The sequence below is a fragment of the Euleptes europaea genome, chromosome 2 (genome assembly GCF_029931775.1).
Source record: "Euleptes europaea isolate rEulEur1 chromosome 2, rEulEur1.hap1, whole genome shotgun sequence".
In the NCBI taxonomy this organism is placed as follows: domain Eukaryota; kingdom Metazoa; phylum Chordata; class Lepidosauria; order Squamata; family Sphaerodactylidae; genus Euleptes; species Euleptes europaea.
Window position 1 is genome coordinate 22,014,489 of NC_079313.1, and position 17,139 is coordinate 22,031,627.

Below are 17,139 nucleotides of genomic sequence, written 5' to 3' on the forward strand. Positions count from 1 at the left end.
ACCTCCAGGTGGGACCTGGAGCTTGCAGCTGATGTTCACAGATCAGCTCCCCTGGAGGAAAATCAGCTTCAGAACGCAGACTACATGGGATGCCATAGATTCTGAGTGAAATCTCTCCCCAGATTCCCCTGTCCACAGACGTTGCCACCAAATCTCCAGGAACTTCCTAGGCTGGAGTTGGCAGCCCTAGTTGTATGGGTTTTTTTTTTTTAGGCCACTGATGTGCTACAGATCACCTGTCAGCTGAATATGTAAAACTTACGATGGGTTTGGAACTTACGAGCTTATTTGTTGCTTGATTATACATATGCAATTTAAAGTTGTCTCTCCCCCTTCCATTGTTTGCATGCTTGCAGACTGCTTGTGTCTAGTTTTCAGTGCAGAACGTACAGTAACGATTTATTTTTTTCTTAGGTCGGGTTGATGTTGACCATGTGATAACAAGGAAGATGCAACTCCTGGCAGAGGCAGAGGTAAACATATTTAAATGTTAGTTCCTATCAACCAGCAAGGAGTCCCTAGAAGAATCTGAAGGTGCCCGTTATAGTTAATTTCAACTTGTCATTTTACTATATAACCTTTAGGTTGCTGACATGACCTTAGATTGACTTTTGGTCAGTAGAACCCCGTTGCTTTGTAGGAATCCAGAATCTAAACTGCATATGCAGCCCCCTATGGGGCAGTAGTACCCCCCGGGCTGTTTTGGGTTGGGAAAACCGCACAGGGGTATAACTGAAGCCTTTTTCCCCCTATACTGCAGTACTGACCTGAACTGGTCTCCTGAAGTGTTTTGGGATTAGCCGCTGTCTGGGATTCCATATGGTGAAAGAGTCTGCTCTTGTGACCCTCGGTCCATTGAGGATTTGTCCCGTGTCACATTCTGGTGCCTGAGATTTGAGACTGAGCACGAAAGATTTCTGAGGACCATTATATTATCGCAGAGTACAGCGGGTTTATCAGTTGGTCCAAAACACTCCACCAGACTTCAGCTACTATAAAAGTGCTTAGTTTATTTACAGTGTATAAAATATCCAGCATACACTTCCATTCAGTATATTCTCCAGCATCGCCTCCAGCTTAGTTCTCAGCATAACACCCCAACACTGAGCCCTAGAGGCTACTCACTTAAATACATATCTACATCCAGATATCTATCAAGCCACCTGCTGTTACACCCACAGCGTTACATCATGCTTCTGGCCATATCTGGTTTATCCCAGTTTACACTGCTGCTTCCAGGCTATTGCCACCTGTTGCATCAGTTCAGATCCTACTGATCTGACAGGTCCTTGACAGCTCTTACTGACCAGCTGTCTGTCACAATATTATGACATGCTTGTATTTCTGACATATATCCTGTTTCCCAGAAAGTTCAGATCAGGATAAACTAGTATCATTACTGGCAGATAGAGATAATTTCATTTCTTTCCACATGGCAAAGTTTGTTGCCACCATCATACAGATAAAGATGATGATAAGGTGTCCTGGTGTAAGCATGATTGACCCGTGCACCAGTTGCTCCACTCTGGGTCATCAGCGGCTGGATTATAAAGGTGTATTATCATGTTTTTTTTATTTTGAATGAATATTATTAATTTTAATTTATTTCATTAACATTTGTGGAATTTCTTGTTCTTAATTTGATGGAATCATTGTGTCGTCGCAAGACTGACTGACGAAAGAGAATGGGAGTTAAAAAATGAAATGTAGTTAGTGCATCACATTAAGATTGGAGGGAAACTTGGATTCAAATCCCCATTCAGCCATGAAGCTCACTAGGTTACCTTGGGCTATTCATGTGCGCTCTCTCTCTCTCTCTCTCTCTCTCTCTCTCTCTCTCTCCCCTCTCCTCTCTCTCCCCTCTCCTCTCTCTCCCCTCTCTCTCCCCCTCTCTCTCCCCCCCTCTCTCTCTCTCTCCCTTCTCTCTCTCCCTCTCTCCCCTCTCTCCCCCTCTCCCATCCCATCCCATCCCTAACCTACTTACAGGATTGTTTTGAGGAAAAAATGGAGGAGGTAAGAACTGTGAGTGCTGTATGGAGCTCCTAGAAGGAAGGGTGGGATAAAAATGAACAGATTGGTAGAATAAATTAATCAGTACAATTTAAAAAAAATGTAAATTCTTTGCCCATATCCTTGTCTGTGTGCTTCCTTTTGTAAGGAGGGAAACCTGTTATAAATTGGGTAGCTTTGAGGACCCAAGGATATCTCTTACCTTTTTGGCTCCTTATGATACTCCTTTTATGTGGCCTAACTTCTGAAACCATAGCCATATATGAATGGATTTGGGACCCCAGTTGCTTTAGCATTGTTGAACCTATGCTTGTGTGTTCCGGGAGAGGATGAGACACACGTGTAAGCTGTTCTTGGCTCTTAAAGGGAAAAGCAGCATAGAAGTATAATTAATATCCACAAGGAAGGCTACTTGAAAAAAACAGGATAAGCTGAATGTTACACTTGCTTGGCTTACTCTATAATTGCACGCAATTAAGCGCAGTGTGTATAATTTTCACAAATGTGGTAGTTGGTAGACTGTAGTTGGCTGCTTCACTATGGTGATTATTTGAGGGTACTAACCTTCAAAAAGGGAAAGCCCTTGAGAAAGTTTGCCAAAGTAATCTGTTTCATTTCAGCTGTGGTTCTTAATTTTCCTTCAAGAGCAGTTCTTCTCATAGTTGGAGAAACACTTTTTCCTAAAGCCAGCTGGAATTCTCTCAAGAGGGCCTTACAAACGTGTCTTGTAGCCACACGTTGATAATCCTTGGTGCTCCGTCCCACTCTGCCTCTTGACCAAAGAGCTGAATCATCCTTCAGTACAAGCCTCATTACCATTTAGTAGTACTACATCCGGGTTTTGGTCCAAGGCAGTGAAGATTATGATCTCAAATCCAGAAACTCTTTTGCATGAAATACATTTTTCCCCTGCCCCCTGAAGTGCTGGCAACAAGTGTACAGTTTGTTAACAGCAAGCATGTGAACAGAAGGGGAGAGAACAATCTATGGAGAGTGAAGAAGGGGGAGGAAGGAAGTGGCTTTCTTCAGTTTTCTGCCCCCACCTGCACCTTCCCTTTGCAGGAGCGACCCGCCCTGCCTGGGTATATGTTGCCTGAGCCAAACAGCTGCTGATGGAAAGGCTGCGATTTTGTCCCCGACTTCCCCACAGAGGTGAAATCTGGCTTCGCTTGCCCAGGTACCTGCTTAGGGCATACAAACTCCCAGCAATTTTGGCCACTGCCTGTCGATGTTCAGCTGGTCAGCAGGCAGAAACAGCATGGCCAAAAGAGACGGGGCAGTGATCGTCATCCCTGTGCGATGATGTCGCTTCCAGCATGACCCAGAAGCACTGGCGAGTACTAGAGTGTCACCCTGGTGGTTCCAGGTTGCACCAAAAGTCATGCTGTCATGCAGTGGGCAACAGTTGCTCTGCCCACCTCCCCCCATCTCCTGCTGGTTGTCAGGCCATGGCAACCCTAGGAGGACTGAAGAGAGAGGGCCAGAAATATGGCCTTTGCTATCGACAGGATGAGAGTGTTCCTTGCTTTTAAGAAGCACAAGTGGTGCTTTTTCAAGGCATTTTTTGCTTTTCCATTAGGTATTTAAAATAAGAAGATGGCAGCCTTAGTTTGGAGGCCAACAAGAGTAAATCGTGATATATTTCTAATGTTTTAAATAATACGAAACATGTCATGATTTACTGTTGATGGCCTATAGAGTTGCCAGTTCCATACTGGCAAATTCCTTTAGGTTTGGAAGCAATGTTTGGGGAGGACAGGATTTCAGGAAGGGGGGTACCTTAGCAAGGTACAGTGCCATAGAGGCCACCCTCCAAAGCAGCCATCTTCTCAAGGGGAACTGATCTAGAGACGAGCTATAGTACTGGGAAATCTCCAGTCCCCCCTGGAGGTTGGCAACCCTGGCCTCCAAACAAATGCTGTCTTTTTTTTTAAACAATTGCTGTGTCTTAACACAGCTGATGATGATTTCCATGCCGTGGAAGCCTTCATCTGCAGAGGATGTTGCTGGTTAAAGACATAGAAGCAGGCTAGGCTGGTGAGCCGGTAACTTTGGACAAAACACCATGAACTTTCAGAAAAGGAAGCTGTGGAAACTGTACATCTGCATTGAAGTCAATCAGGGCCTGTATACACAAAAAAGCAGCCCTGTGGTAAAACTGGTTCCTAGAGCCTGTCTCTTCAAGAAATTGATTTCCGCTGGTTTGTAAATGGCAGATTCTGGAGAACCATGCAGTAGTTTCTTGGAAGCTTTTAAGGATTCCTCAACGGGAAGGTCCAAATGCTGGACCAGCTTCCCCGGACGACAGCTTAACCAGTGCTATTAACTTTTCCTTTCAATTGGCTGCCATAGGAGAGAGCTCTACATGCATTCTAGGATGGCACTCCCAGTTTATGCTGGGTAACAAGGAGGTTTAAGACATATAGCCAAATTCCAGAGGCTGCAGCCAAAATAACAAAGAGGTCTTGTGAGACCTTTAAAACTAATACATTTATTGTGGCAGAAACGTTCGTGAACTAGAGCCCAGTGGGACGGTAGCTTGTGACAGTTTTTGCCGCAGTATTTACTTGGTTTACTCTTTCTCGCTGAGTCTCAAAGGTGGGTTGCCACTAAAAACAATGCCGTGAGAACAGTATAATTCACACAACCAAGATGAAGATGCCATGGGACTTCAGGGTTAAGTCTGGGCAATACTGCAGTGACGCTGACTCTGCACCTTCGCACATGCTCCAGAACCTTGGGCCCTGCACAGAAATTACACGGCAGGTGAGTCAGTGTAGAAAGGATTCCCTGAAGGGAGTCGCTTTGAGAGACAAAAGAAATGTTGTGCCTCCGATTCAGCCCTGGAAGCGGGGAATGAGTTGCAAAGTACACCGAGTCCTTGTTTCAGGGCATGTTCCCCAGCACGTGGAAATGTTTTACAATGTCAAAAGAGGGCCTGCCTGCAGCGTCTCCTGCCAAGACTGAAGGAATAACAGCGTTGCTGCAACCGTGAGCGCAGGATTCCATTATTCATTCAGCACTTGAACGTTCTGAACAGTCTAAAGCCTCTCGCCTGTTTTCTCTTTCATTCCCTGGGTTTGATTCTTTTTTTAAAAAAAAAAATCCTGATGTTTTGACGTGGGTTTCCCGTTTATTTGTGTAACAAGCTGTAGTGACTAATCAGGCATTTTTGTCAACTTCAGAAAAACGACATTTTGTGGTCATGACAAGTGGAAAAGGGAAGCTTGAAAACTTGTCGTTCCTGTCTTGTCTGTTTGAACGCTGTACAGCTGCAAGCAGCAGCAGCAGCAACAAAAGAAAGGAAGTTAAATATTAACCTTTTTGGTTTCTGCTGGTGTAGAAGTCAGATCCTCCTCCTGGTTTTTCTGCCATGATATTATGCTATGTCACTGAAGCAGCGAGTGCTGTGCTTTTCAAAAAACGTGTGGACAATCTAAGTGCTAAACTGGGATTTCTTTAGGTACATGTTGAACACATGAAGCGGCCTTATACTGAATCAGACCCTCGGTCCATCAAAGTCAGTATTGTCTACTCAAACCAGCAGCTGCTCTCCGGGGTCTCAGGCAGAGGTCTTTCACATCACCTACTTTCGCATCGCCTAGTCCCTTTAACTGGAGATGCCGGGGATTGAACCTGGGACCTTCTGCATGCCAAGCAGATGCTCTACCACTGAGCCACAGTCCCTCCCTGTTCTCTGTTTTGGAGATTACAGGACTTTTAAAACATCTAATTATTCTTATGTATTGTATTGTTTATTTAAAATATTTATTATCTGCCTTTCTTCCTGCCTTAGAATCATAGAATCATAAAGTTGGAAGGGACCACCAGGGTCATCTAGTCCAACCCCCTGCACAATGCCAGAAATTAACAACTACCTCCCCCCACATCCCCAGTGATCCCAACCCTCCCCCCGCCATGCAGGATCCCACAATCAAAGCACTCCCGACAGATGGCCATCTAGCCTCTGCTTAAAGACCTCCAAAGACGGGGACTCCACCACCCTCTGAGGCAGCACATTCCACCCTCGAACAGCCCTCACTGTCAGAAAGTTCTTCCTAATGTTTAGGTGGAATTGCTTTTCTATTAGTTTAAATTCATTATTCCGTGTCCTAGTCTCTGGAGCAACAGAGAACAAGCTAGTTTCCTCATCAACATGACATCCCTTCAATCATTTAAACATGGATATCATGTCTCCCCTCAACCTTCTCTTCTCCAAATTAAACAAACCCAACTCCCTAAGTCTCTCCTCATAGGGCATGGATTCCAGACCTTTGACCATTCTGGTCACCCTCCTCTGGACACGCTCCAGCTTGTCAACATCCTTCTTAAATTGTGGAGCCCAAAACTGGACACAGTATTCCAAATGAGTATTCCAATGCAGAATACAGTGGTAGTATTACTTCCCCTTGATCTAGACACAATACTCCTATTGATGCAGCCCAGAATTGCATTGGCCTTCTTAGCTGCCATATCACATTGTTGACTCATGCTCAGTTTGTGGTCCACTAAGACTCCCAGATCTCTTTCACATGTACTGTTGTCAAGCCAACTATCTCCCATCCTGTACCTGTGCCTTATGTTGTTTCTGCCTAGGTTAAGTACTTTACACTTCTCCCTATTGAAATCCATTTTATTGCTTATGGCCCAGCTCTCCAGTCTATCGAGGTCATTCTGAACTTTGGTGTCATCTGCAAATTTGATTAGCATGCTCTCTATTTCATCATCCAAGTCATTTATGAAAATATTAAATAGTACCGGTCCCAGGACAGACCCCTGTGGTACCCCACTGGTCACTCCTCTCCAGGATGAAGTTGTGCCATTAATGAGCACCCTTTGGGTTCGGTTGGTCAACCAATTCCCAATCCACCTAACAGTAGCAGTGTCCAGCCCACATTTTACTAGCTTTGTTTCAAGAAGATCATGGGGGACTTTATCAAAGGCTTTACTGAAATCAGGGTACACTACATCTACAGCATCTACTATACTTGCCACTCTTTCAAAAAAAGATATGAGATTAGTTTGGCATGACCTGTTTTGAGAAACCCATGTTGACTGTCAGTGAGCATGGCATTTCTTTCTAAGTGCTTACAGACCGTCTGTTTAATTATCTGCTCTAGTATTTTACCTGGTATTGATGTCAGGCTGACTGGGTGATAATTGTTTGGGATTTCTCCCCCCCCCCCCTTTTTTTAAAGATGGGGACCACATTTGCCCTCCTCCAGTCTGCTGGAACTTCTGTTCTCCAAGAATTCTCAAAGATTATTGCCTTGACTTGTCTTATCTATGTTTACAGTATAGAAAAAACACATGAAGTAAAACTTGAAAACCAAAGCTCCACCACCCTCTGAGGCAGTGCATTCCATCGTGCATTCCAACTTAACCAAAGGCAGTCCTAAATAAAACCATCTTCAACTGCTTCCTAAAGACTGAAAGAGAGGGAGAGGCAGGTACACCTCCCTGGGGTGGTTGTTCCATAACCATAGGGCTGCTACTGAAAAGGCCCTCTGTTGCTTACCCACCAAATAAGCTTCTTTGATTGATGGGAAAGTCAGGAGAGCCACTCCTTGTGATCTTAATTCCAGGGCAGGGACATATGGGAATTTTTAGAATTTGCTGTTGTTCTAGTTGTTAAAAAGCAAAACAAAAACAGTTTGTCAAGGTTTATTTGTTCGTCTTCAAAGGACCTTCTGAACATACATAGTTACCTGACCTGAGCATGGGGGTGGGGTGGGGGGACAAGCTAAAATGAGAGAATTTTGGAAAGCATTCTCCACTCCCACCCTTTTTTTTAACTTTGCTCAGAGTTCAAAAGGGAGGAAGACTATTAAGCTCAGGGCTGGCATTTACTTAATTAAAAGGAACAAACTCTCATGTTTAAAAATAGACCAACACCTTTATTAGAATGGTTACAAAATAAGAACTATGTTCATTACGGTCTTTGCGAAGACTTTTGTCAGTTGGATTGTTTGCTTTTGCTGTATGTTAAAATCTATTGCCCACCCTTCAGACATGCTGGCAATTATAGTACACAGCTTGCACTGTATAGAGGACCTATAGGAAATTAACCTATGTAGAGAGGCTCAGCAGATGAGCCTCTGCTTTGCATGCGTAAGGTTCCAGGTTCAATCCCCCACATCTCTGCTTCAAATGCTCTAATAGCAGGTGATGTGAAAGACCTCTGCCTGAGACCTTGGAGAGCCGCTGCCAGTCTGAGCAGACAATACTGACCCTGATGGACTAATGGTCTGATTCAGTATAAGGCAGCTTTGTGTGTGTATGTGTTCACGTGTGTGGCCTAGGGTAATGTGCCATTTCAGCAGGGACATTCCTGGTGTGGATGTAAACCATTTGTTGTGTTCTCTCTCTCCCATTTCCTTTCCCCCAATGTTTCTAGCATCTGAAGCCGGCTTTCATGAAGGGGATCGAAAGTCATTTTACAGAGTTTGTAGATGGCTTGGTTTCAAAGTCTGTGCTGTTGGAGTCGTCGCCACCCTCCTTTCCGACCACAGGTTCAGAGAAAGATGGCTACAAAACCAAGTATGTCAGTTCTTGGCCGAACTGTGGCAGAGTTGATTTCTTGTCACCTCCTTCTGAATAAGCACTAAACATTTGCCTTTCTTTCCACAGAGGCTTGAGAGCACCTCCAGAACACGGGAAAGTCTTTGTTGTTCGGAAATCTCTCTTGGAGTGAGTATGTTAAAAGGTAAAAAGGTAAAGGGCCCCTGTGCAAGCACCGAGTCATTCCTGACCCTTGGGGTGACGTCACATCCCGACGTTTACTAGGCAGACTTTGTTTTACGGGGTGGTTTGCCAGTGCCTTCCCCAGTCATCTTCCCTTTACCCCCAGCAAGCTGGGTACTCATTTGACCGACCTCGAAAGGATGGAAGGCGGAGTCAACCTTGAGCCGGCTACCTGAGTATGTTAATGGACTTGTAATTTGCATTCGTACTTTTGCTAAATGTACCCTTGAGGGCCTTCAGATGGATGTAATAAAACACAACCATTCTTGTGGCCTGCAGTACTGGAGGGTGTGATAGGACTAGCGGCCCTTGTGGCTCAGTGGCAGAGCATCTGCTTCCCATGTAGATGGTCCCAGGTTCAGTCCCCAGCATTTCCTGTTAAAAAAGATCGGATTGACCTTGATAGACCAATAGTGTGATGAGACGGGTTCATGTGTGAATTCTCTGAACAATGGGTTGAGTTCCTTTTTCGACCATCAATACCACTGGATGCTCTAACCAATTGGTCACTGTGCTTACAGGTTGTAGTTCCAGCATGACCAACTTCTGCCTGATCAGTGGGGGCTGCTCTGTTCTTCAGAAGTTGGTCCGTGGACTGGAGATATATTTTGATGACCAATCCAACACCTTCAGGAGTAGTCGGATTCTCTGATAAAGTTAGCATCATCTAGCAGTAAGGGGTTTCACAATCGGGTGGCACATCGACTGAGAGTTTTTACATATACAACATAAAAAGAAATCACAGTAAAAGTGTGGAATCTCTCTCTGGGTTTTCTTTTTCTTTTCTTTACAAGTGAAACTGTGGATAACCTTCCGTCATACTTGCCATAATGTTGTCAGTGATCCTGGAGGGTGGGGAGCAGGTAAAATTATTTTGGTGACTTTACCTGGCCTGCAGGCAGGCAGTTACCTGTCCTTGCTATAGCTGTGGTCGTCCTAGTTTGAGCCTTTCTTCTTAATGAGACCTTTTCCCTGTGTTCCCAGTGTTTGAATTGTAGTGGACAAGTGTTCTGTCTTCATTATTTGTATTGGTATGGAAATGTTTGTTTCCCTTCTGCTTTTGAGATACATGTACAATCTTTCAGGGCCATGTCCTCAGAGAGTACACTCTCAAGGTTCAGAGGAGCATAACAATGTTCTTATGACGGAAGATAATATTATTGGATGCTGACCCTGCTTCAGTGGAAGGCCCTGTTCAGCTAATTCTTATGGATATATGGCTCGTGGTACAAATGCAGCTCTGCCTAGCATGCTCCAGCTAGGTTTGGAAAGAAAATTTTTTCGAACCTGTTCTTATGTTAATGATTAACTTGGGCCTTCTACACAAAAAGCACAGGCAAAATAGGAGACAGCCTGATCTGGCCCATGTGATTCAATCCACCCAGAAGTTCCCACTGAAATAAACGAGAGCCACAAAACAACAATTCCTGCATAAGCACTTGCCCATTTCTGTGGAGCTTGTGTGGGAGGGGAGTGTGTCCCTTGCATGCTGGATTTTATATCTTGGACACCAACTGTGCAATCCAGAGCAGAGTTACTCCCTTCTAAATCCATTTACGTCAATAATCTTAGACAGGTATAACTCTACTTAGGATGGTATATTGCAAAATTATCTCCCTCAAAATCTCTCTTGAGCTCCTTCGCTCACGATCTGTGTTGCATTTCCAAAAACCCTTTTCCAAAAATGACTAGGAAGAGGCCGTTTGCTTCCACAGCTCTTTCTGCTTTTACATCATTGCTAGCCGAAATAATGGATTCAGGCATGGATTTGGGACATTCCCACCTTCACTGTGGAAACTTCCCAGATCTTTTCCTGACCACCTGGGAAGGAGATCTGTTCAAAGCATCAGTGCAGACTAGGGAGCAGGTCTGAGAAACAAGGTCCAGAGAACCTCAAAGTGCATTTAGAGAAGTACTTACAGTGTCAATAAAAAGGTGACTAATTTCAGATAATTGGATTTTCCTGGGAATTGTGCATCAAAAGAGAGCAGCCCCATATTATAAGGAAAGTGAAATGTAAGCCTCAGAGGGAGTACTAGCACAAATCCTCCCGACATGCAAACATAACATTTAGGCTCTATCGGATCCCTTGGGGTTGCAGCAACACTTGGAAGATGACAACGGTAGGAACACACATGAAGCTGCCTTATACTGAATCAGATCCTTGGTGTATCAAGGTCAGTATTGTCTACTCTGACTAGTAGCAGCTCTCCAGGGTCTCAGGTAGAGGTCTTTAATATTGCCTACTACCTTTACCTTTTAAATGGAGGTGCCAGAGATTGAACCTGAGACTTTCCATATACCAAGTGGATGCTCTTCCACTGAGCCATGGCCCCTTTGCAGTTTTTGTATCACCCCCCCTCCAACATGTACTAATGTGCATTTTATTTCCTTGAATTTCTTCAACAGTGAGCTATTCGAAGTGGACCACATCCGAACCATCTACCACATGTTTATTGCCTTCCTCATCCTCTTCATTCTTAGCACCCTTGTGATAGACTTTATTGATGAAGGAAGGTAAGAAAATATTTACATTTATTGTTACGGCCATTGGCCAGCATATTAAAAAAATATTGCCTTTCTGCAGAGGGAGGGAAATGGTCATTTTCACATATAAATAAGTCAGAGCAATTGTGCTTCCCATCTTTAATTTTTTTTTTGTTTTGCAAAAACAACCACACAGCTTAGTGACATACACCCTCCATCTACCATACAGAATGATATCTTCGGCATACAGCCTTCTAAGGGGAGGACAACATTTGATGACGGGAGAAATTTGGTGGAATGGCTGGTGTGAGAGACTAGGTGGGGTTTTTCACTCTTGCATTGACGTCGTGGGCATCAGCCAGTAGGTGCCTGAATCACTGCTGCAATTGCTTACTGTATCTGTTAACATTGGTCAGAGGGAATTACCTTCGTCCAGCAGCTTAAAATACCACTTGAGTGCTGGGAAGCCTCTTCCAGAGATGGAGAAAAGGGATATTGGACTGGGAAGGGACCTTCTCATTGGTGGACGGAGGGGGTCCAAGCCCACCCTTGGTGTCTGGCTATCTGAAGCTGCCTGCTGAAACACACTCTCCAGACATCCTCTTATACTGATCCTAGTCCTTTTTTCCTTCTTCTCCACTTGGTGATGTCTTCTCCACTTGGTGATGGCCACAGTTTCCCTCTCTTCCTGTCAGCGTTGTTCAACTACAGAGCAGAAAGGAGGTGTCATCCCATGTGTCAGATGCCTCCATCCACCGATGAGATGGTCTTTTCATGATTAAATCCAGCCTTCCCTTTCACTGCAGAGACAGTGCTAACAAAGACTGGGGAATTGTGGGCTGTGCAGGAAATATGATGATTAGCCACTGGTAGGGTTCCAGGTCCCTCTTTACCACCGGCAGGAGGTTTTTGGGGCAGAGCCTGAGGAGAGTAGGGTTTGCAGAGGGGAGGGACTTCAATACCATAGAGTAGGGTTTGCAGAGGGGAGGGACTTCAATACCATAGAGTCCAATGGCCAAAGCAGCTATTTTCTCCAGGTGAACTGATCTCTGTCGGATGGAGATTAGTTGTAATAGCAGGAGATCTCCAGCTAGTACCTGGAGGTTGGCAACCCTAGCCACTGGACGTCCTGCAAACTGGAAATCTTGTTTTTCAAGGCCCTCACGTGCCTTGTTTCTGCCACCAGGCCTCTGTTTGTCTTGTGCCTAGTTAAAGCAGTCGTGCGCCTCTGTGTACAGTGCTGCAGTCAGAGGAGGCTCCAGCAAATAGACTACTCTGGTGGTGCTGATCAACAGTGTGTTGTTGTTTCTGCCTCAAAATCAACAGTCCTAGAAGGGACTGTGTCGTTTTTCATTTACTTTCAGAACATTTTTAGGCATTTGGTGCAAATGCTAACAGTGCAGTCCTGAGGAGAGACAACTCCAGTCTTAAGTCCATTCATTTCAGTGGGCTTAAGTCTGGAGTAAATCTGCATAGGATTGCGCTGTATAGACAGTCTAAAACTCTACGTAGCCAGTTAACACAAGTATGCAAAAAGGAACAGTGTCAAAAGAATATTGACTGCATTGGATACACAGACCCCAAAACAAAGCAAACAACTGTAGATTTAAATGTTTACCACCTCCGTGGGTCTAAGTGGGTCTAAGTGTTGCTTTGATATAACCACCAGGGACTCAGATGACTCTGTAATCTGGCCAGGTTCCACTTCTAGAATCTTTGACGGCAAGTAACACTGGCAGCACAAACCGCAGAATACCCACATGTTATGTAGGGGAAAAGCCAAATATGTGCCTTTCCTTTTATTTCAAGCTCATCCGACCAAAGATCTTGAGCGCAACATACATAAGACAAAAAACAAAATTTACAACGTCATAGAGAATTAAAATATTAAAAAGATACATAAGATACAAACAAAATTTGCAACATCAGAGTGATAAAACATTATAAACAATATGGCTTTAAAATCTTGGGATTCATAAATTATTTTAAAATTTCAAATATAAGAATAAATAAATATCTTTATAGGGAGCAATATAGACAGTACATAGATAATATTTCTGTTTAGCACATGGTTAAACTTCATCGTGACTTTAAAGCCAGGAGTACTGCCAGATATTTGGCGACACCTCTTGTTATTCCTGGGTCTGTGTCTCCCACCAGTAATGAAACTACCCAAGGGTCAGCAGGAAGACGGTGTTTTGATAGAATAGGAGCAATCCATAGGGCCCTGGGTGCAGACCATTGATCACAAAGTAATAGAAGGTGATCTATTGTCTCGATTGCTCCTGATGCACAAGCACATAGCCTGTCTGAGAATGGAATGCCCGTAGTGTGGACCTGAACAGGTAACTTCAGCCGATCCTTAATCTCTGATGCAGGTACCGGCATAATGTGTGTGAAAGGTTTTTTTTTAAGTGAGAATCTGTGAAACAACCATATCAGCACAGGCGTCAGTGACAACTGTTACTGATTTAGACTTGATTTTAAAAAAAGTCATTTCCTTTTCTCACATGGCTATCCTTAGTCTAGAAATAGCTATTTCAAGTAAGTGAATGAGCATCATTTAACCCTTTTTTTCTCCCAAAAAATTCTTTTAAGGTTGGTGCTTGATTTCGATCTCTTGGTCTATACTTTTGGCAAGGCTTCTATTGTTGCTCCGACCTGTGTGTGCATGATCTTATCCACGCTGGCCGTACCCTACGGCCTCTTCTGCCACTGGGCCCAAAGCTACCATAATTCCTCCCACAAGACAGTCCACTCTGTCTTCTTTGGGACGCTCTTCATGCTCTTCCAGATAGTTGGACTTGGATTGGGACCAACGTACGTTACGCTGGCCTATGATCTTCCACCAGCCTCTCGGTTCATAGTCATCATGGAGCAGGTACGTTTTGCTATCTGGAAGACAGCATTATTTAAATCAGAGGTCAGGAAATAAGCCAATATTTTTTGATCATCTGTCTGATCCTTTGGAGAACAAAAAAGTATTTATGTGCTCTTAAGAGCCAGTTACTTTTGTAGGTGGGGCACAGTGCTGATTACCTGTTGGTAGCCATTTCAGTAAATGTTTCATTAGCAAGCTACTTCTGGATACTTAGATTGACTTTGGATAAGCCTACAATCAGTACATACTTTGGGCTTTGACATCTCTTTGAAATAGAGGGATTGGAGCCAGCAAAAAAAATGCCACTGATGGAAGAAAGGACAGTTTTTGTTTTTTCCCACCTCCCGCAGCAAATTTCCCAACTCCTCTCTCATGCTGTCCCCTGGCAGCGGCATTTCACAGGTTATTTTGGCCTGCTTTGGGGAGGAGGAAGGGAAGAAATCCTCTGCTGATGGAAATTTCCTTCTGTCGGTGGAGATTTTGTACAAGATCCAATCCATGGCCAGCTTCAGGGATTTTTGTTTTCTTTGGAGTTTCGGAGAGAGGGTCTTAAAAAACGGACATGTTCTGAAATGAGGCTGCCTGAATTCTTAAGGCCTGGGCTTTAGTTCTTCCATTGGATGCACTGAGCGTTGGAGGAAATTAGCAACCAACCTTATCCCAGGGACATGAGCTTTAGCTGGATCTATCTTGTTCTTTCAAGGCAGGCAACAGAGGATGGCAGCCCAAGGCCCTGGAGGCCAGTGCAGTCTGGTTTCCTGTTAGCAGTGTGAGGCTATCCTGGAGGAGAAGTGTACCTTTCTCTGCCAGCGATGCTTCCTGCACTTTCCCACGCACGTTCCACCAGACGCAAAAGCATCTGCCTTGTGGATGTCCTCTAAGTATAGGTCTGTTCCCAGACTGCCTATTAAAATACTGCCTTGTTTTCTCTCCTGCCTATAACCACAAAGGCGGCACTGTTTCAGAAATGATCTAATTTTGTTTGTTTGTTATTACTTTGAAACTGTCAAATGACTTGCTTGTTTAACTAAACCCTATTGCGAAATAATAGAATTCGCACAAGGGTGCCAGTGTTTCTCTAAAAAATTATAATACAAAACGTAAAGAGCAAAAAGTCAGACAATACTTGCTCAGTTTCATGACTCACCAAAATGAATGTACGGCATTAATGGAGGAAATATTGTGTTAAGTATATTTAATCTGGGGCTTATTGCAGTATATTAAATGTGATAGAACTTCCCTGTCTTCTCAATTCTTCTCTGCAGGTCCGTCTGGTTATGAAAGGTCACTCTTTTATCAGAGAGAACGTCCCCCGGATACTGTCCTCTAGTCCGCCGAAGACAAGTGAGTAACGTTGCCCTGCTGGAATGCTGTAAGTTAGAATGTGCTGTAGTTAGACTATCAGACGAGGATCTGAAAGACCCAGGCTCGAATCCCCACTCTACCATGCCAGCTTGCTGGATGACCTTGGGCCAATCACTCTCTCAATCTGTCCTTCCTCACAGGGTGGCTGTTGTGGGGGGGGGGGAATGAAGGAGTAGAGAATGATGTTGTAGAGCTGCTTTCTCGCTCTGGGAGAGGAGGCCATCTTAAGAGTGGGTGTTTCCTCTTCCTCTAGTTCCGGGAGGCAGGACCTAAACTTTTAAGTGCCTATCTCTGGAGGAAACGCCCCCGCCCTTTTCAGTCTTGTTCCTGCCTCGTCCGGGAAGAGCAGTGTAGCCACAGCTCTCTACCTTGAGCTATTCTATTCTCACTTATTCTATTTCTATTTTCTATCTCTACCTAGTTTTAATCTATTAAAAAAAAAAAAAATCTGTCCTTCTATATCTCTATCTCTCCCCTTTTAGTGTTAGTCTGAGGCGGGGCAGGGGAAAGTTTTCCTTCCCGCCAAAACAAGATGGCGACCGATCGTCTTGATAATTACATCTCTGAGGGAGATTTGGACCCGGGTCTACTCCAGGCAATGCCGGTCGCCCGGGATCCGCCTACTGACAATCACTCCGGTGATTTACTAGGCAAATCAAAGAAAGCGGCAAACAAGCGTAAGAGAGGAAATTCTCATTCAGGCAGCGCAAAACGCCTCCTCTCTGCAGCTCGCGCCCGCGCGTCAGCGGCTGCAGCGGTTAAAACCGCAAAGGGGACAGAGAAAGAAAAATCCTCCGGATCCAGGCACGGCCGGGGAAAAACAGCGGCTTCGGCCGTTATCCCCTCTACCAGCAAACATGCTAATGATCAGGCCGTAGGCGTCTCGCCAGCAGAAAAGCCTGGTCCGGCCGAGTCTGCAGCCGCGTCTGAAGCCGGTAAAGTACTTCCCCCCCCCCCTTCCCTCTCAGTCTGCCGCAAGTGAGATTGCTCTCCTCAGGGCAGAGCTCGCGTCTATAATTAAGGACGCATTTGCAGAGGGGCTGCGGGCGGTTCAGCTTCCTTCCCCGACCCCTTCTGTTTCTGGCATGCAAATGCAAATTCCTAGGGACAACGACCAGGTGGGGGATGGGGAGCAGACAGGTCAAAATACTTTGCAAGGGAAGGGCAGTTGGCCCACTAAGGCAGCTCTAAAAGCTAATGCTCCTTCTCAACCACAGCAACCTGAGCAGGTTGCCTCCCCCTTCTCCTCTGATAACGAGGTTTCTGATAGAGAGGAGGGTGAATTCTCTGAAGGAGAAGACCCTTCACCCCAACCTGCCAAACAAAATAGGCTATTTGAGGCTGAAGATTTTCAACCTTTTTTAACTAAAGTCCTGGCTGCTTTAGACCTTAATGAAGACTCAACCCCCTCTCAAGACAATAAAAAAGGTGCAAAAGAATTTTTCCATATGCATAACATCTCTGACAGAGTGGTTCCTGTACCAGATTATTTTTTGTCTTTGTTACAGGGGGAATGGGAAAGACCGATGGGGGGAAAGCAGTTTCCACCAGTTACTAAAAAACTATATAATGTGGCCACTAATGCTTCTGAGTTACTCAAACTCCCTCTAGTGGAAAGCCCCATTACTGCATTACATTCTTCTGATGCAGTC

The 17,139-nt window shown here is 44.7% G+C and overlaps 1 protein-coding gene across 1 annotated transcript in view; it reads left to right on the plus strand.

Moving 5' to 3' along the window:
- Positions 1-422: 422 nt before the first annotated feature.
- Positions 423-17,139, plus strand: part of LOC130473084 (sterol O-acyltransferase 1-like) — a 43,238-nt gene continuing 26,521 nt past the window's right edge. Inside the window, exons 1-6 of the mRNA XM_056844609.1 lie at positions 423-473; positions 8,408-8,550; positions 8,641-8,700; positions 11,164-11,271; positions 13,840-14,122; positions 15,388-15,466. Of these exons, the coding sequence (XP_056700587.1) occupies positions 450-473; positions 8,408-8,550; positions 8,641-8,700; positions 11,164-11,271; positions 13,840-14,122; positions 15,388-15,466 (697 nt within the window). The 5' untranslated portion in view covers positions 423-449. The remainder of the gene's footprint in view (positions 474-8,407; positions 8,551-8,640; positions 8,701-11,163; positions 11,272-13,839; positions 14,123-15,387; positions 15,467-17,139) is intronic.